The 21734-nt window shown below is 38.5% G+C and overlaps 1 protein-coding gene across 1 annotated transcript; it reads left to right on the top strand.

Annotated features, from left to right (window-relative positions):
• The first annotated feature begins 37 nt into the window (after nucleotides 1-37).
• On the top strand, nucleotides 38-13063 carry LOC124140872 (transcription factor E2F5-like). The gene is made up of 9 exons (XM_046508684.2): nucleotides 38-163; nucleotides 3540-3649; nucleotides 4640-4801; nucleotides 5264-5372; nucleotides 6698-6904; nucleotides 7401-7524; nucleotides 8435-8536; nucleotides 9393-9434; nucleotides 9926-13063. The coding sequence occupies exons 1-9, from the start codon at nucleotides 56-58 to the stop codon at nucleotides 10039-10041; spliced, it is 1080 nt and encodes a 359-aa protein (XP_046364640.1). The 5' UTR covers nucleotides 38-55; the 3' UTR covers nucleotides 10042-13063.
• The last annotated feature ends 8671 nt before the right edge of the window (nucleotides 13064-21734 follow it).

Genomic DNA, 21734 nt, shown 5'->3' with positions numbered 1-21734 from the left:
ATATCTCATCGTGGAATGAGATTTCCCATAATGCTATGCGACGCTTGAAAGCACGATGGCCGACCACACTCCGAGTCGTCATGAGAAAAGTTTAGGACTGCTAACAACTAAGTTTGTATCGCTTCTTCAAGAAGCAAAGGATGGAGTATTGGATCTAAAAGTCGTAAGTTAAAGCATGACTTCAAACTGAAACAAAACTCACCTACTGCCTGTAATTTTGTGCCGACGGATGTCAACTCAGGAGTGACTGCATTGTTTCCGTCCAAACTCAAAACGAAAAGTTTGTTTTCTTTCGGAAATTTAGACATTCCTTATCGTCACGCTATGTTGGGTTGTAACAGATAATCAATTTTGAAATTGGAAAATGTGCAACGTGTCTGCCAAATGAGGAACTGCTAAGAATAAGAGTAATAATTATTTATTTATAAATATGCTCCACTTTTTGAAAACTTCACGCTCTACTGACCTCAAAATACAATCACGTGGTGCACCTGTCACTGTCAAGGGGTTACTGGAGACGCATCAAAGATAACACCTGCTACCTGTTGCTTTCATTTTGGACCGTTTTGAATACACACTGGTGGCAGTGGCCTAGCGCAATCAGTATATATTTTGTTGTTACATACCTTCTCGAATGGTCATTTTTACCAAATAATTCTTCATAAGCCAGGGTTGTGATATCATGGATATGTCAGCGTAAGTACAATACAGTGTCTCAATTTCAGGACAATGATTTCACCATAGTTTTCATTTAAAAACAAAAGTATCCAAGACATTTTGTTAAGTCAAACCATTCATCCTTGAGCATTTAGAATGAGTGGATGAGCATAACGAAGAGGCCATGGCTATCATTATATGTATTCAGAGTTAGGGATGTTGACAAAATGTTCACAAACACAACTGACATTGACATTTATTTCTCTGACACTGATATGGCACGAACAAATAATTCTGACATGATCAAAATTTTTACCACCATTTTTATTTAAATTTCATTCAAGTGATGATCAGGTTTATGTATCTTATCATTATTATTTGTGTAGTATATGCTTGTCCAGCTCTGGTTTGCCCTCACCATGCTTACCATTCTTACCTTACTATTTGTCACTATTTTGTGAAATGTCATACCGGTGCCCACTATGCCTCACTATTTTTGTATTGGCCAGAGATCATTGTTGTCTTCTCATGTATCAATGGTAAAGATATTATCTGTGTGTATGGGTAACGGCTAAACTGTCATCCTAGTTATGATCTACTTGTCCGTGGTTGAAGACTCTCCCTGCATTATGATCATTCACAATATAAACTGGAGTGAAACCAAATCACCAATGTAAAAGTTAGTAATCGATGTCATGGCTAAAATTAGTTACAGGCAGGATGGTGGGGTAGCCTAGTGGTTGAAGCATTAGTTCATCATGCTGAAGACCCAGATTCGATTCTCCACATGGGAACAATATGTGAAGCTCATTTCTGGTGTCCCCTGCCGTGATATTGCTTGAATATTGCTAAAAGCAGCGGTAGAAACTAACAATTTTAGTCATCCGGTCCTTATAATGATAACAAATAGCACAACACTTAAAAATGGCATTTTTCTACTAGTCCTTATGATATCTTAACTATTAGGAAGATTAGCAAGGACTACAGGACAAGTGCCAATTTCTAACCCAGTAAAAGTGGCGTAAAACCATACTCACTCACTCAGTTACAGTATTTGTTGAAAATGTATCTGGAATGATGTAGTACGAAACCAACAAAGTGTGCCTGATGAAGGCAGAGAGGCTGAATTGGTTGCTGAATGCTTGGTTGGCCATCATGTGGGTATATATGCTTTTAACGAACTATGATTATGATGAAACTAAAATTAGTTGTCCCTTTGAGTTCGTTATAAGAAGATATAACCATAGTTTACTGTAGTTGCATCATAAATGAGTACCAGGACTTCACAATGATTTGACTTGAGATAATAATTAACATTGTCATGAGTATGTCTTTCTAAGTTTACAATTGAATTGTCATGTGAAATTTAAATCATTACCCAGATATTTTTAATGTTGCATAACTTTGCAAGTTACATATTGCTAACTAGCACTATAGTAGCAGTGAAAAAACCTTATTTTCTAATGTTTATCAACCTGCTATTATAGTAGTAATCCTTGGTTTTTCTCAATAACTTCATATTTTCGAACATTGTTAAGTTGTGTCATGCTTATCAAACATGTCAACTTTGACTTGATCACTCTTGGTACTTTATTTGACAGTCACATTATCATGATTATTCTTGTACATATTTGTCATCATGGCATCCATTAACTGTTGTTTATACAGTTATATTGAGCCGTGAAGATCTGTGGTAGAATATGTCTTCAGCAACCCATGCTTGCCATAAAAGGCAACTACAGTCAAGTCCAGTTAATCTGACATGGTTGGTTGCATATGATTAGGTTGGATTAATGAGTATGAGTATGAAATTAAGTAGTATAAACGTTCGTGATAAAAAATCGGACAACTACACGATTGATAATGATACAAAAGTAATAAAAAAATGAAAATGAAAGAATCATATTGTTATGTTATATTGTTAGCGGAATATGTTTTCTAATCATGCAACCTCTAAAGCTCAACACAAAACAACTGTTACGGGCTGTATGACTGATTCAAAATACTTTAAAAAACATAGTCTGGAATGGGAGTTGCAAGTTTGAAAATGGTACCGAAAAGCTTAAGAAAGCTGTTTTCTGAGTGGCTAACGTTGACTTCCTGTTAGTCATTTAGTTTTGATGTGACCTCTAATGGGATGTCCTAAGCGATAGCGAGAACTTGTATCTGATTTTAATGAGAATGATTTAATCTAAGTATGTGAATAATCCTGTTTTCTTTATTTAAATTAAAGCATTAATTGTTTATTGTTAAGCAAGTTTATTTCTGCAGCCGTTGTTATATTCGGCATTGTTCAGCTACCATCCGACTCGTCTCGCATCAAAACACGGGCTATGTATTCGCGGGCAGATGACCATGGAGTACGCTGATCACTGTGTCGGATTAACAAGACTGATTAATGAGTGATTTCAGTAATTCATTGCAAATTAGGTGTGTCGGAGGCGGAGTGCGAGACTTTTTGATTAACAGGTCTAAGAAGCACAGTTTTAATCGTTTCCCATCATTAGTGTTGGATAAAGGCGATTAACGAGTGTCTGATCAACGAGACTTGACTGTATGCTTGTCGTAAGAGGCAACCAACGGGTTAGGGTGGTCAGACTCGCTGACTTGGTTGATTCATGTCATTGTATCCCAATTGCGTGATATCAATCACTGGATTGTCTGGTTCAGACATGTCAGACTCCATGATTTACAGACCTCCGTCATATAGCTGGAATATTGCAGAGTGTAGCGTTAAACAAAAAACAAATAAACAAAAAAAAATTATACAGTTATTTGTCATGTTCATGACTGACAACAGTAACCATGGTAACAGTCTCACACTATTTGGTTCCGTAAAGCATTGTGTTATCATGGTTATAGACGTCCCTTGTTTCCTTCAGGCAGCAGATCAGTTGGCTGTACGACAAAAGAGGAGGATATATGACATCACCAATGTCTTGGAAGGCATCGGGCTAATTGAAAAGAAGTCCAAGAACAGCATTCAGTGGAAGTAAGTAATGAAGAAATTATGGAATAAAATCTTATCCTTGTTAAGTCTTTCCATGGATAGGAGTCTACTTGGACAGTGGAAGGTCTACTGGTCGCATCATTCCAAAAGGTGCAAACAGATGGTACATCTTCTTGTTGCCCTGTCTGGCGCTTGACGTCAAGGGGATACAACAAGGACTGGTCAGCTGATAATTGATGTACAAGAATTAAGTACAATAGGAATTGTCTGTTATATAATTTTTAAAAAATGTTTTGTGAACAAAGTGTGATCACCATGTTCACAGGTATATCATTTTTGAGACATTGTCAAATGTTAACACATTATCATGCATTACAATTGTCACAAGCACTTGCATGGCTTAGCCTGTTAGTCATCTGGTCATGCTTGCTGGGCAGCATTGATTTTGTGCATGCATAAAAAATCAGAATATAGAAAAAGTTTGAAAGAAATAAGATTCTACACATTCTAAATTCGGCCCGTGAAGATCCAGGGTAGAATAGGTATTCAGCAACCCATGCTTGCCGTAAAAGGCGACTAACAGGATTGGGTGCTCAGGCTCGCTGACTTGGTTGATACATGTCATCGTATCCCAATTGCATGATATTAATCACTCAATCACGCTGACTTGGTTGATGCATGTCATCGTATCATAATTGCGTGGATCGATGCTCATCAATGGATTGTTTGGTCCAGACTCAATTATTTACAGAGCGCCGTCATATGGCTGGAATATTGCTGAGTGTGGCATTAAACAACAAACAAACAAACAAACAAACAAAACATTCTACTTTCCATTTTCAAATAACATACACTTAGAATGTGAATGGTGCTTTATCAATTTAGCATTTTTCATGATTTAAGCACCTTGGTAATGTTTGAGATATCTTGATCATGCTGATAGATCAGTTATCATGGTAAACCAGCATTATTTGATTGATGGCTCAACCACTAATTGCTAATGTTTGTCTCATCAAATGTGCTCTTTTACAGAGGGGCCGGGCCAGGGTGCAACACCCGTGAGATCTCAGACAGACTTGTCACCCTACAGAGTGATATTGATGACCTCGAACGCCAAGAAAGGGAACTTGACCAGCACAAACTTTGGGTGCAGCAGAGTATAAAGAATGTCACAGATGAAGTTACAAATACCAGGTAAGTAAACCTTAAGTTATAAGGTCAACAATATTCAGAAGAAGAAAAATGTGAAATTAACAAATTGTCAGTGAAATAACACACTAGTCCAAATCACAGGATTGGGTGGTCAGACTCACTGACTTGGTTGATACATGTCATTGTATCCCTGTTGTGTAGATTGATGCTCATGATCTCTATCACTAGGTTGTCTGTCTAGACTCGATTGTTTACAGTCTGGCATCATAGAAATGTAATATTGCTGAGTGCAGTATTTAACCAAAAACAACATGATTTTCAAGAACCTGCCAAGATTTCTTCTTGTGAATGTGATGGGAGTGCAGTGGATATCTTTAGTAGCTGGCTGAGAATTTTTTTTTTGATATACATTGCTTTAGACACTGAGCAAGTTGAAGTTTTGCCATAGCATTGTTAAAAACAAATACAAACAATAAGGACTACTTCTACCTCTCTTGTATTCAGATTGGCATTTGTGACGCATGAGGACACCTGTAAGTGTTTCAAGGGGGACACACTTCTAGCCATCCAGGCACCGTCGGGGACACAGCTAGAAGTCCCCATTCCAGAAATTGTAAGTTCAAACATTAAACAGTGTCAGTGATTATGATGTTCGTTCTATCTTTGCGAGTAGCACACAATCTTTTTTACCTTGATATGTAAGAAGTTAAGGTTTAATTACTATTGCATGTGTTTGGTGACCAATGTTCAAAATTCAGCATGAAAATCAAGAGGCCCTTTCATAATGTTAAAAATTTGTAAGTTATCACAGGGTAAGAACTTAACTTTAAAGCTTTATTACCCCAAGTAAGGATAAAATGCCCTTGTAATGTCAAAACAATTGGGAAATTTGTACTAGCCAAATGGAATTTTGTACTAGCTCCGGGCTAACAGACTAGTGTTAATTTCTAACCCTGCATCATGTTTAGGGGGCTCCTATATTCAAGTAGTAAAAATGTTACTACAGGAAAAAATCTCAACATGCTCAATGACCCCAGGAGGTCCCTTATTTTCTCAAACTGCTTAGAATACAATTAGTACCATATTCTTGTTGTAACAGACAAATGTGATGAGCATTTTTTGTTTCAAAATGCCTGCTGAGTAGGAATTGTGCTTCAGACGAGTTGTTTACAGTACAACATTTTTGGAGTAGACAACTTAATAGTTGTACTGGTCCTTAAAGGGATGGTCGGGTAGCCTACTGGTTAAAGCGTTCGCTTGTCACGCCGAAGACAGGGGTTCGATTCCCAACATGGGTACAATGTGTGAAACCCATTTCTGGTGTCCCCAGCTGTGATATTGCTGGAATATTGCTAAAAGCAGCATAAAACCACACTCACTCACTCACTACTAGTCCTTAAAAATGCTAACTAGTCACAGACTCGTGGTAGTGTCTAACTGTGTGGTAAAGCTGCAATTATTGCTGATATATAACATTAAGCATCATTCATTCACTTGATTTAGTGCTTTGTTGGCGTTATTATTTGCTGTTTGGTGACACCAGAATTGAGCTTCACACATTGTACCCATGTGGGGTATAGAACCCGGGTCTTTGATATCACGAGCGAACACTTTAACCGCTAGGCTACCCCACCGCCTTACCAAGTTCACAAAGGAGGGTGCTTGTTATAGTCATATGCAGGTTATACTTGTCAGATCGAGTAGACTAGGTTCAAATGTTCATGAAACGAAAACTTTTTTAACAATTATATCTAGATCAGTGACATGCAGAAGAAAACAGATTGTCACATAGATATTCAGGCTCAGTCTGGGCGCTTATACCATGTATACAGATTACTTACAGGTTGGTCTAGAAGTTGGTCGGGGATTATTAGTACAGGCACTGAGTACGGATACAGGTGATACAGGTCTTGATTTTCCCGGATTCATTGTCTCCAGGGTCCAGGGTATAAGAAGAACTACCAGATTCACCTGAAGAGCCACGCAGGTCCTATCAATGTCCTACTTGTCAACAAAGATGCCGATTCAACAAGTCCAGTCGTTGTGCAAGTGCCACCACCGAAAGATGACACTGTTGAAAACCCATCCAATCAAAATGTGGACCCGACCACGCAGGGACGTACAGGTCAAAGGTCACAAGGAAAGGTGAGTTGTATGTTGCAGCAGTGCAGTGGACGAAGATGATAATGAAGGTCTGGCAGTGTGACTTGTTGGTCATAATGTCAATGACCCGTGAAGATCCGGGGTAGAATTGTTCTTCAGCAACCCATGCTTGCTGTAAAAGGCTACTATGCTTGTCTTAAAAGACGACTAACGGGATCGAGTGGTCATACTCGCTGACTTGGTTGATGCATGTCATTGTATTTCAATTGCATGGATTGATGCTCATGATATCAATCACTGGATTTTCTGATCCAGAATCGATTATTTGCCAAGCGCCATCATATTGCTGGAATATTGCTGATATTCCGGCGTTAAACAACAGACAAACAAATCAACCACTTGATTGTCTGGTCCGGGTTCAGTTATTTACAGACCGCCTTCTTTCAGCTGTATTTTTGCTGAGTGTGGTGTTAAACCACATACAAATGCTTCCAAATGTTGAGAAAGGAGTCATGTAGAGATTGTTCCCGTTTTTCAGCGTTCTCCCGTCAAGTCGCCACTGAAGCAGACACAGCAGGCCAGTCTGGAGACAACAGCACCTGTCACCAGGATGGCAACACGGTCGTCCCCCAGGAAAAATTCACAAGAGCAGTTTCCACAAGGTAAGAAGAATGGCACATGCATGTGTGTAGCATTATGATAAGGCTAATGAATATCGCTCAGATCATAAGACCTATTATGATATGAACAAACATAGCATTCCAGTTCCCTTCATTGTCACAGTAGCTCAAGGAGATCATACTTGTGTCACTAAGCCGTGCTAGAAACTGCTTGTTCGTGGCTCAAGGCCCTTAAGGAGCACAAAGTTGCCTCCCTTAGAATTGCCAGAATCTGGTTGTTGTTGGTTTGAAACTAGGGCTGGGACAGGGTACTTGGGTAGACTAGGTACTGAGTATGACCTGGGTACCCACAAGACTACCCGGACCCGTGGTTAGTCACATGATATCGTTTAATGAGAATAATTCACTGCTACAACTCCATGGTTACTTGCAAGTTGCTAATGTTCACATATCTTTCTGAATGTACACACATTCTTTCTGACTTTTTATGTTTTGAGTTAGGATACAGCTTCAGCTAACTTCTGTGTAAATTTGATGCTTTTGTATCCAACTCTGGACACTCAACGGGTATCGAGGTAGAGTCAGGTAAAAGGGGGTCGGGTATCTGGGTTGTAAATTTGGACTCGCCCCAGTCCTATTTGAAACTTACATGCACCCTGATTATGATTCTTTGGTTTCTGGAAAGTGGCCTACATCTATGACCCACATCACTTTAAGCTTTCTTCACACATTTTGCCAACGCCAGTAGATATAGATAACTAATAATAAGTAGATAAATAACTGAAGTGTTGTTGAATTTGACTATAAACTCATCTAAAGTGTTTATTTATCAAGTTAAATTATTATGGTTTTGTTAAGTGAATGAAGTGGTTAGACTGTTGACATCCGCAATAACTGTGTCTTAAGGTGGCAACATTATCAAGTAGATAATACATCTCTTCTGCATCCACAGCTTCCACATCCGCATCTACCTCCGCAAGCTTCCCAACAACACCAAGTGGCCTTGACTCCCTTCCATCTGATATGCTCTTTGACCCCTCACGGAGCGACTATGGTGAGACATCATACAACTTTCACCAGATTTACAAACATGTTCTCATGACCTTAGGGGGAGTTCTGGGTCAGAGTTGGTCTCCATTACCCCATGGTTGTTGTAAGAGACAACCAAAATGGGGATCATGCCATGTCTAACCTCATGATTTTGTCGTACACAAAACTGGAGGATTTTGTGTGGTCCAGACTCTATTGCTTGTTAGTTCGTGATGGCTGATATTGCTGATGTCAGTGTGAGATGCAAATGGCTCCTCTCTTTGGACTTACTCGGACATTGGGGTAGCCCAGTGGTTAAAGTGTTCGCTCGTCACGCTGAAGGCCTGGGTACGATTCCCCACATGGTTACAATGTGTGGATCCCATTCTGGCGTCCCCCTGCCATGATATTTCTGAAATATTGCTAAAAGCGATATAAAACCATACGCACTCTCACTCTGTATTCCCAAGGAGGAAAGTGCTGGTGAAGATATCCAACGTTTCAACTAAGAATTACCTATTAATAATTGCAAGATCCAGTTGCCTAAACTGCCACAACTTGCTAGGGAGGATCCAGTACTTCTGTTCACACTGATTACAATCCAGGCTTATCTGAGTGTCAGCACATGGCTTTTGTACAACCTGAATCACTCTTGCTCTTCCATCCTCATTGGGCGTCACTGTGAATAGCTGCAAGATTGCTGCTGCGGCATTAAGCAATGTTCGCTCTCTCATTTGTCATTGAGCGGACATGCTGTGATATAAGTGAAATGCACTACTTATTATCATTGCACTTGACCGTTCTAACTATTTGATGCCCACATACTCTGTAAAGCATACTGTCTGTTCTAACAATTATTTATTCTATTGATGGTTTTACAGATGTTGATGGATCTTTCATCGATGACCTCATTACTTCAGAAGGTATAATAATTTTACTCTCTCGCATTCTGTTTCTTGTGTTATAAAATTGAAAACATCGAAGTGACCAGTGTGTCATCATTGTTGCACAATGACATGTACCAATGCTCATGTTATCAACCACTAGTTTGTCTAGTCCAGGATATATTAGGCTGCACAGTGCTATGATGCACTTGGAGTATTTTTCAGACTCACTCAGTTTCTTTTGAATTATTATAGGTTTAAAATCCTTTTGCGTGCGTGTATGCACACCACAATGGTATCATTATAATATATAAATTTGTTCAGCATTGCTTTGTTTGAAAATAATCATGAAATTCAAGGGTTCCTTGTTTTAAACAATATGTAAAAAAATTAAGGATTTTAAGGGTTTCTTTGTTCGAACACTGAAACAGCAAATCATAAGAATCCCTTTAATTTCGAAAACTCCAAACTAAATGATATATTTATTTCTAAGATTTGCACATGCTCACTGTTTGTTTTTTGTTTGTCAGCATTTGCCCCCCTCCTCCGCCTAAGTCCGCCGCCAAGCGATCGTGACTATTACTTCAACCTTGACGATACCGAGGGAGCCTGTGACCTCTTCGATGTGCCACTATTATCCATTTGAAGATATCAGCAGTAGCAACCTAAACTGTCGTCTTCAAAGACTTGAAGATCCTCATGCAAATAGTGCTTACCAATTGTGTTCGTGCATGTCAGCCAATCGGATTGGTGCGCTAATGACTCAACCAATCAGTTTGGTGCATTTTGGGCTGGACGTTCAACACATTTCCATCTGTCTCATGGAATTACGATAGACAAGTTAGTGTCTCATTGACAACCAAAGCAAGTAGGCGGGGCCAGAATAGTGGCTGTGGTCAGTCAAACGTGTAACCTGAAGACCCAACAAGTGGGTGTGGCCAGTTGAATGGATCTGAAGCAGACTCGTCAAGTGGGTGTGTCTCCGACTTTGTCGCAGGCAGACACAAGTGGATGTGGTCTCGCAAACAATTGTCACAGGCACGTAACAACTGGGCATGGCCTCACGAGTGGATGGCGCCACACAAATGGGCATGAACGATTATCCTGTGCGTTACTGGCTGCCACAGGAACTGGGTGTGGACAACAGTGAAAATATAGCCACAACCAGTACATTAATTAGTTCATGAAAACAGCTTCACTTACTCTTATTATGCCATGTATGTTGGAACTACAATATGGCTGTTTTATCTTCCAAATGATTATCTTGACAAATTTCAGCTTGTATTGTTAGTATATATTGATAGTCTATTGATACAATCTTAGTAGGGCTGGGACGGGTAACTCAGGTACTCGGGTCGGGTGGGTCCTGAGTAGGAGCCAAGTACCCATAGGACTACACGGACCCGTGGTTAGTCATGTGATACATTTGTTAATGACAAAAATTATCTAGAACTCTATGGTTACATAACAAGTCACTAATGTTTGCATTTCTTTCTGACTATGCACTCATTCCTTCTGACTTTAATATGTTTGAATATAGATAAAACTTCAACTTAAGTGTATGCATGACCAGATTGTTTTATATGTGTATCTAAATGCATTTTGCCAGGACTACAATCCATTTTGTACCCAACTCTTGAGACCTACATCGGGTACCTGGGTAGGGTCTGGTAATAGCAGGGTGAGTACCAGGGTATTAAATTTGGACTTGTCCCAGCCCTAAAACCTAGACACCTGAATATTGTGAAGGAAACATTCATCTTTCTGTGTACATTTTTTTGATACTATATAATACTTATCATACTGTACCATGATGGATAGTGAGGTTAGGTCATACTGGAAACAGAATTTGTTCCAATTCTGTGGATGCCTGCTTCTTATGTAGAACTGACATCTGAACCTCTGTCCACATCAGGCAGTGTGTAATTGACTGTTGTACAGTCTTGTTGAATAACATTGGTGTTATTAATCTTGTATATCATGAAATGTGTAAACATTACCTTGCCATAAGTATAGGGGACTGAAAACTGTTTGAAAATGTTACATAACATGGTGGTGGGGTACCGCAAAGTATGATACAGTCCTAAGACCAATCCAACCGGCCCACCATCACCCTATATATAAATAAACTATCCCTGAAGCCTTATTTTAGGAAACGGTTTTGAAATTGGAACTACCGAGAGGTAGATTATATATGTTAACCTATTGATATATAGTTTATATAGAAGTTTTATTCTCACAGATTTTTCTTTCTTTGTATTTCAGAGTTTAGCAAATGATAAGTTGCGAAGTCAAATTAAAGTAAAATGTTTATTCAGTGTTGTTGCTCTTGTAAGAAAGATCATGAAATAGTCTAATGAATATTGATAATAACATTCCTTTCCCTTGAATGTGTTGAAGATCTGAGATTTTCATAATGTAATTTTGTTTTTGTTTTCCTATATTATCTGTGACCTTGGTAACCAACTGGTATCCACATGAAAAACGGTTGAAAACAATTGGTTCGTAATAACCACTTATCATGCTTATCAGCTGATGATAGTGAATGGTTGTTAAACATGGGATAATGATTTTAATCAATGGGTAACCATGGTAACCAAGTTTAAGTATATGCGTAATAATTTAGTAAAATTTATCATAATTTAAAATCATGATACTGTGCGTAGAAGTATGTATGGGGTTAGCTGTTTTCAATATTAACATGATAATGGGACCATATTTATTCATGTTGTTAGATGTGTTAAATCCTAGTGTTACCAAAGGAAGGTTTGAACAACCTGCTATCATGATCCTGATAATGGTATGCCACATTAGAGGTACTGTAAGGTGTATATATTTGTATGTCATGAAATTCCATACTACAGTCCCAGAGTAGAAAGGTACGTTGTCAACTGTAATTGAAATTGCAAAAATGTCAGATGAAACGATGAGAAGTTTATTTTATTTATTTCAAGTTAAAAAAGACTGCAGGATTGGTTTCATTGCAAAATAAGAATCTCTAACAGTGAATTAAATTTGAAAAAAAATTATTTGGTCTTATTGAAATTGAAAACATTGTAATATATCTAATAGCTTTATATTTGCTACCATCTGCATTAATCTAGGGCACTAGGCATGCTAGATGACTGTTGGTTGATTCGAGAATAAAGATTTGTAATAGTTCACTATTGCCCACAAAACATGCCGAACAGATCAAATATTCCCAAAGGGTTCCCAGCGGTTCAGCGACTGCCTTTTTTGGTCTGGGACTGACCTCACTGGTTGACTGTGCACAGCATGCAGTAGACATGTGACTGTATATCTTGTATATATATACTTCTGGCACCTTGATGCTATGTTACTCTCATTATTCCAATGCTGTGTTTTAAGTATGTCCACTGATGTCCACTCATTGTTGTATATTTCCATGTTTTGTACGTTTTCTACCCACACTGTTCATACTTTGCTCTTCAATGCCCTGCAGTTTCTACATGCATGTGCTGTTGTGATCGATGGCCTCTCCTTCATCTACTCTGTAGCAACTGATACACTTCAGACATCTTCTTGGGGGCACGGGTGGCCCAGTCGTCTAAGGCGCCGCGATTCGCTGTGCAGAGTTGCGTCCCTTGGGCACGCCAGAAACCTTTGTTTGTGGGTTCGAATCCCGGTTCGCCCCGATTATGTTTCTAGGTTTGTCAGCACCATACCCGTGCTTGTGGGTTTCACCGAAGTGGTAAACGTCTGGGACCTGCATCACTTTGGGCTTTCCTCCCACATGAAGCTGACACGCTGCGATATAACTGGAATACTGTTAAAAGCGGCGTTAAACCCAACTCACTCACTCACTCAAGGGTCAATGAGACTAGAATCCAGGATCAGAACTGACTATTGGCATTTATTCTTTTGTGTGACAGTATTTGAAATATCTCATAACCATCGTTATAGATTGATTAAATGAAATGTTTTTTATTGTGAAATAATTAATCATCATAAACACTTGTGCCTTGTGTACTCGAGTAGACATAATGGATACATGTAGTTTTGGAGCTTTCAGTTTCTTTCAATTTCTTTCAATAACATGCACTCTTACATCAAACATTGACGTTGTTACCAAACATGCACTTGTCAAATCTAGTACCTTAGTCATGTTAATTGTAGTGACCAACGAATATTACATCCATGGACGTTTTGTAACTTTTATCTAGATATGAGCAGTGATGAGTGAAATATGTACTTCTGCTTTTGACAGTAACCTGAATTAAATAATTCTCAAGCTGGAACAGGTATCCTTTTTCATGGAGAATGTTGCCCATTGATGGTTTAAATGAGGTGTTTCTGTGCTGTCCCAGAGGGAATTTTATTGTGTTATACGGGATGTAGCTGCTAAGACCTCATTAATGACTTCCTGCTTTGTGTTAATGTATAGAAGGGACTTCCCGGCCTCGGGCATTTCTCCACCAGCCTTGACCAGTCCAGCCAGTTCAGTCAGAACAAGGATCTTTATGTTGTTGTTGATGTATTTTCTCAATCCTTGGGGGAGGGATTCTTTTGGTCTACAGACACCCACTCATCAATGGATGTATGTTCTTCTGATTTTAATGTCCTGCAATTAATTCAATTCTCTAAGTCTAATTTAGGTTGCTTGTCTTGATGGCTGTAAAATTACCAAATTAAAGCCAGATATATTTTCTTCTTGTTTTACCAATTTCCTAGGCCTGGAGGTAAATTATTTGGGTAAATTAAAAAGAAAAAAGTGAATGTGAAATTTGTAACCTGAGAAATTGGATGTTATTTCAGAAATGTTTGTTTGATGTTATTTCTTACAATATTCTATTCAAATAAAAGTTCATTAAGATACATGTGCTAACACAGATTTTGCAAGGTGTTATTTTTTTCCACAAAATTTAAGATGGGCTTTAAAAGAAGAAATAATTACTTTAGCCTGGCCTGCTTATGTTATGTTATGTTTCATCAGTTAGATTTGGGAATTAGCTTAAACAGTTCTTAATCTGCTATTGAGGCTCTTTCAAGTCCAGCAAACCATTACCGTCCCGTTTCAGCATGTACCCTGCTTTACACATGTATCAGACACCTGGTTACAACAATCATCCATCAGACTGTAGACCATTGTTAAATTTGTTGTAAAATATTTAAATATAATAAATAACTTTAAACTGTTGTGAGTGTATTTTCTGTGATGACCAAATACTTGACCGTCATTCCTGGAAGTTGTCTTGGAGGCACCTAAGATGGGAAGCATTGGATGGTCAATATGGCAGCTGGAAACAATACTTCCATAACGGGACCCATGATGATCCGGGGTAGAATAGGTTTTCAGCAACCCATGCTTGCCGTAAAAGGTGACCAACGGGATCGGGTGGTCAGGCTCGCTGACTTGGTTGATGCATGTCATCGATCCCAATTGCGGCGTTAAACAACAAACCAACCAACCAACCAACTTCCATAACGGATTACTAACCCGTGAAGATCCAGGTCAGAATTGGACTTCAGCAACTATGCTGGTTGTAAAAGGCACTAACGGGATCGGTTGTCAGGTTTGCGGACTTGATGCATGTCATCATGTCCCAATTACATAGATTAATGCTCATGTCAATCACTGGATTGTGTGGTCCATTTACAGACCACTGCCATATAGCTGGAATACTGCTGTGTGCAACAGACAAAAAATGAATGAATTCCATTTCTCAACTATGACATTGTGCCAGATGTGATCTGCTGAACAGATCATGGAAATAAAGCTGTGATTTTTCACATCGCACTGCACTAGATAGAGCCTTACTATTCTGGCTCCTCTGAACAAAACAATCACTTGAGCTTCTGTAGTTCTTTGCCCATGTTGCAAATGTTTTACATCCTGTACATAGGGCCCATGAAAGTGGAATTTGACATGGATGATCAAAGCAATGTTGTCTTCAACTATTTCCCACAGAATCCAGATGAAAACTTAGCCGTAATGTTGAAATGTCACTTTTGCCCATAGCTTTCCAAATGATGGGGTGGACTAGGTATCAAACAACCCATGCTTGCCGTAAGAGGCCACAAACAGGATCGGGTGGTCAAGCTCACTGACTTGGTTGATGCATGTCATAGTATCCCAATTCCATGGATCGATGCTCATGATGTCAATCACTGGATTTTCTGGTCCAAACTTGTTTATTTACAGACCGCCTTCATATAGCTGGAATATTGCTGAGTGCAGCATTGAACAACCATCGAATTCAAGTTATGGTCAGGTTTTGGCTCACAAACAAAGAATTTTACATACGGCACTTGTTTTTTATTATTGTGCAAATGTATATTATTTTTGTGGTGAATGCTTAACCTTCGTAAGCTAATAGAACAGATTCTGTTTTCATAACAACCATAACACGAACCAGAATCAACAGAAGAAAAAGATTTTATTACCAGATTCATTCCAGTTAGAAGAAACCAGTGTCTATATTGTAATGTACATATATCACAGATTGAACAGTGCAAGTATTTACCGAGCTGACCCTCTCAAGATTAATAGGAATTCATGCAGAAAACAAACATGGACAGTGATGTATCAGGATAAACTTGCATATGTTAATTACTTTCCTTCTGTTCTGTCTAAATCATGCCATCATCTTAAAATGAAAAAATATATTCATATTTTTTTAGACTTTTGTAGGCGGAAAAGTAAGTACTTGTTCTGAACTTAGCAGATCTGCATGACTTTTATGAACCAAACAGTTGTAAGGTACACTTCTCAAGTTTGGATAGGGATACCCAGATGTTTAGTACCGGTATACAAAATATCAAGATAAATACATATGAGAAGATAAGTGTTTGTTTGTTTTTTGTTTAACGCCAACTCAGCAATATTCCAGCTATATGACGGCGGTCTGTAAATAATTGAGTCTGGACCAGACAATCCAGTGATTGACATCATGAGCATCGATCCACGCATTTGGGATACGATGACATGCATCAACAAGTCTGCAAGCCTGACCACCCGGTCCCGTTACTCGCCTCTTACGACAAGCATAGTTACCTTTTGCAGCAAGCATTGGTTGCTGAAGACCTATTCTACTCAGGATCTTTACAGTTGAAAAATGACTCGTATTTAGTGTCACATGTCTGGACACAGTGATTAAACATACATGTCCGAGTTACCCTGAAGAATAAATTAATTTCTAAAATGATTTGGCAGGTCTAGATTGCCTGAAATTAATCATTGTTCTGGGCTCTGGATTTTGTTGATATATTTGTTTAAAAAATATACCTATAATCTCAGACTATATGTTACAGGTTCAGACCTAGTCATTATTGAGAGGGTCATCGCGGACAGACCACACAGCAGACCTATTGGAGACTTGTATTATTGTATTGCAATATGGAAACAACTTGTATGACTTCAAACACTGACAGCATCACACTGGCATTATGTGGTGTCCGACTAACATGATGTATTGCACAAACACAGAACAGGGTTGAGTAGGGCTGGGACGAGTACGACGACGACGACGACGACTCAGGTACTAGAGTAGGACCTGGGTACCCACAGGACTGCCCAGACCTCTGTAAATTACATGATATAAATTGAATTTTTTTTTGGATTTCCTTCTGACTTAATATGTAATAACCAATAAATATATAACTGAGTAACGACAAAGCTAGTCAACTTCAGTGTATGCATGATAAGAGCGTTTTTTACGTGATCTAAATAGTTTTTGCAGGGCTCTGGTGAAATAATTCCCTATAGGACATTTTGTATCCAACTCTTGACCAACAGTACGTAGAAGACTCGGGTCAGGGATAGGGTTGGGTACCAGGTAGTAGATTTGGAATCGTCCCAGCCCCAGTTGAGAGCCATACAGATGGTCAAAAGTACCGCAACGTTATAAGAAGCTTTAATGGTGTTTTGAACAGTATTCCACTTTTATCATAGCGTATCAGGTTTATATGGGAGGAGTGAGTGAGTGAGTGAGTTGGGTTTAACGCCGTTTTTAACATTATTCCAGTAATATCGCGGCGTGTCAGCTTAATGTGGGATGAACGCCCGAAGTGATGCAGGTCTCAGACGTTTACCACTTCGGTGAAACCCACGAGCACGGGTATGGTGCTGACAAACCTAGAAACATAATTGGGGCGAACCGGGATTCGAACCCACAATCATAGGTTTCTGGCGTGTCCAGGGGACGCAACTCTGCACAGTGAATCGCGGCGCCTTAGACGACTGGGCCACCCGTGCCCCCTTATATGGGAGGAAGGCTTGAACCGACAACCATGGACATTGAAGGATAATACTCTGCAGGGAAACTTAAGGCGCCAACCGCATTATAATCTGCACAAAGATCTCAGTATAATGAGGCTGGTTGTGGTGGTTTTGACAACTGGGTCACTTTGTCCCCTGAAACTAAGACTTTCAAAATAATATTTTTAAATATTTCCAGTGTACCCATTTATGAGTGAGTGAGTATGGTTTTAGCAATATTCCAGCAATATCGTTGTTGGGAACACCTGAAATAGGCTTCACACATTGTACCCATGTGAACAATCGAATCGGGGCATTAAGAATGATTCACTAGACTACACCCCACCCCCCACCCCTTGATCAGAAAGGGATCAAAATTTAATGAATATATTCCTTTTCAGCTGAAACTTCTTTGCATTGGAGTGTGGTCCATAATTTGGGGGTGTTAATGGGGGAGCCATCCGATTTTAACAAATTTGTGGTCACTAAACTTTGCGGATCCATGGAAGATTCTCATCCCTCAATGCACATTTGGGGGCACTTATTATCAGTTTGACTGTTTCCTGTTATAAGTTAAATTTGATGTAAAGGTTAAAAATATTCACAGATATTTTATTTTACTAGCAAAATAACTTTGGCCAATCGTTTACAGGTACATGATTACATATTTTATGCTCCTCTGTTCTCAGTGATGTGAGGGGGGTTCGGGTAGCCTAGTGGTTAAAGCGTTCACTGGTCACGCCGAAGACCTGGGTTCGAATCCCGACATGGGTACAATGTGTGAAGCCCATTTCTGGTGTCCCCCGCCGTGATATTGCTGGAATATTGCTAAAAGTGGCGTAAAACCATACTCACTCACTCACTCACTCACTCACAGTTGCTGAACTTTCGACCACCAGTATATGGCCCTATAGACAGAGAAGACAAACATTATATGGACGGAAATTATCACCCTTCTGTTAGTGACAAACAACTTCCAGTGTGACCCAACAGAGTAACATTCTCACACAGAAACTGCAGGAATATTGTGCTCAGACCACAAAATAGTTTTGGTGGTGGAAATACAATTGTGAAAAAACATGGCATTTTTGCCAAAGAAGTCAAAGAGTTACCTCCCTTCCCATACAGACTTTCCTTTTGAGTTTGTTTTAGCATTGTCACGTCTTTATTGACTTCAAGGGGAATAAATATATTACCGGTTCTTGAAATTATTTTATTTTTATTGTATTATATAACAGAGTATGTCACATATTGGGTTTAACCGAATATCAAAAACACCTTGATATAATATATATACAAAATCAAGAAACATCATGGTGCTGAAAATAGATTTACAATTTTAAACTTCTCTTACACCAGTATTCGATATTTATGTACAAAGATTGAAATAACAACCTCAATAAATTACTGATAAGAATCGCATAATAGCTTTTTACATATTTGTTGTTTCTCATTGAAAGCAAGACTCATTTGTATTGCTCCGTACAATCCACCTAAAACAAAACGTCTTCAAGTTTATACGAAATGTTGAATCAGCAATTTTTCAGCTATGTAGCGAAAACTTTGTGTAACAGAGACGAACATGAAATATGTTAGTAATAATGAAAATATGTAATAAACAAAATATGTAATAAACAAAATATGTAATATCAAAGTAATGGAGTAAAGAAACACAAATCTCCATCAACAAGTGATCAAAAATTGGTAACCTTAGCGTTCAAATTATTTTACGGTGACTGCATTTATTTAATATTTGATTTGGTAGAGAATGTTAAAGCTTCATTACTTTCCCGGCTATAATAATGCAAGCCAGTCAGGTACTGTCTCACGGCCTGTGGGTTATATATATGCACATAAACATATGATTATCATACACCGTTGGATAATGCATATCAAAAAAAAAACAAAAAATTATTTTTTTTCAAATAGATAATAATAATAATAATAATAATAATAATAACAATAATAATATGGACAGATCAGTGGGTTCAGCAAAGGCATTGAACATACAGAAAAATATTTTTTTGCATAATATTTGAGGAAATTGAAATAATCAGCAGTCTAATTATGAAAGCAGAATATTTTCATACTAAAACACCTGTAGAAAATTGTCAGAAGTAGAGCATATGTATATATAATTAAATACTGGGTTAAAATCAGTTATTTTGACTAGTTTGAGGGAATTGGGACTGAGTTGCTATGACAACCTTTTTGACTTGTAGTATACAATAGACATACGTACATACGTCATTAACATGGATTTCAACATCTACAAAAAACCCATCAAAAATGTATTTCAGTTGTTTAGAATGAACAAGATGGGGTGATGTCATTATTGAATGTATACGTCTTCATGACAATTTCTTTAAAGTATAAATGCAGATTCAAAACTTGGAACACTTCCATCAGTTGCCCTGTTAATTCTACTACATCACACCACACTTTATTACAAAGCTGTGACAGGTGTAAACACAGGTGTGCCACACTCAGCAATATTCCAGCTATATGGCGGCGGTCTGTAAATAACCAGGACAGGACCAGACAATCCAGTGATTGACATCATGAGCATCGATCCATGCAATAGGGATAAATGACATGCATCAACCAAGTCAACAAGCCTGACCACCTGATCCTGTTAGTCGCCTCTTACAACAAGCTTGGTGATCTTAGTGCTAAGATGATGGTAACTCCCATACTTTAACACAAGCTTACGTTAGTCTTAGCGCTAAGATCGCTTTGTGCAAGTGGGCCCTGGATTTTCATGGATTATAACTGTTTTGTAAACATCACAATAAGTGGAAACTAAACAAATGTAAAGGCCGTGTATCAAACAAGAAAAATGACAATAAATGTTTTTGATTCAATAAATTTGGATTAAAGTATACATCAAAGTTATATAAAAAGAAATATAGAGGACGGATATTTGATGAAATACAATGCCAAATTCACTCCAATATTAATAAATGCAGTACAATACAACTCCAAAATCAGTATAAGTATAAGTATAATTGTTATTGCTTTTTCACAAAGGGTAGAACAAAAACCAACACTACTAGTCTTCAAACAGGTCAGTAGTTTATATTTGATATTGTAAGTATCAGAAAATCACCCATGAGAAATATTCCTCATTTCAAAAAAGCAAAATGCATTCATATTTGTTCTATGAAGCAAGATGCAACATTCTTCATCTATGAAGCAAGAGGACCCTACTTGCTATCATGATGGCGTTACAAAGAAAGATGTAACCATCATGGCCATGTGATTACAACGACAACAGGGTAATATCAACAAGTAAACAAATATACATGTATTATGATAGAAGGATTAAAACACTGCATCTCAAAGTTTCGTTTTGGACACAATAAATGCACATCTATCTTTGTATTATATTGCTGTCTTATACATTTCAGGGTCTGGTTTTCAGGAGTTGGTTTTCAAAAGCAAAATGTGCTTTTGTAAATAACATATCATTTCTGTAGAGTAAAATACAAATGCAATGACAAGGCACCTACGCAGCAGTGAACAAACAGCAGCAGGTTGATCAACAGGGGCACTGTGCAAGATTGATTTCACATTGGTTAGCAAAAAGTGCGTTAGTTCCTTATAAATAATTGTTTAAAGAATAATTCTATATATTTTCAGTACTTACAGTTCCTACAGTTTACAGAAAGAAGGATGCCTTTACTACAGCTAAATGCATCTCCAAACAACACATTGAAATATACTCACCCCCAAAAGAAACACGACCATAGACACATATAGAGAAGTATGTACATTAAGAGTGAGTGAGTGAGTTGGATATAACGCCGCTTTTAACAGTATTCCAGTTATATCGCGGCGTGTCAGCTTAATGTGGGAGGAAAGCCCGAAGTGATGCAGGTCTCAGACGTTTACCACTTCGGTGAAACCCACGAGCACAGGTATGGTGCTGACAAACCTAGAAACATAATCAGGGCGAACCGGGATTCGAACCCACAATCATAAGTTTCTGGCGTGCCAAAGGGATGCAACTCTGTACAGCGAATCGCGGCGCCTTAGAAGACTGGGCCACCCATGCCCCCTGTACGTTTAGAAAAGATGTTTCCAATGTGTACCAATTACTGACAAAACTAACTATCAGT

This window comes from Haliotis rufescens, unplaced genomic scaffold (assembly GCF_023055435.1).
Source record: "Haliotis rufescens isolate VD_foot unplaced genomic scaffold, xgHalRufe1.0.p SCAF_17, whole genome shotgun sequence".
Classification (NCBI taxonomy): domain Eukaryota; kingdom Metazoa; phylum Mollusca; class Gastropoda; order Lepetellida; family Haliotidae; genus Haliotis; species Haliotis rufescens.
This window is presented reverse-complemented; position numbering and strand designations above follow the sequence as displayed.

Excerpts from the sequence above, each read along its gene's own strand:
- LOC124140872 (XM_046508684.2), top strand. The coding sequence starts at position 56 with ATGGCCGACCACACTCCGAGTCGTCATGAGAAAAGTTTAGGACTGCTA. Across the intron at positions 6,905-7,400 it reads GTCAAAGGTCACAAGGAAAG|CGTTCTCCCGTCAAGTCGCC; the intron begins GTGAGTTGTATG and ends CCCGTTTTTCAG. Across the intron at positions 7,525-8,434 it reads ACAAGAGCAGTTTCCACAAG|CTTCCACATCCGCATCTACC; the intron begins GTAAGAAGAATG and ends CTGCATCCACAG.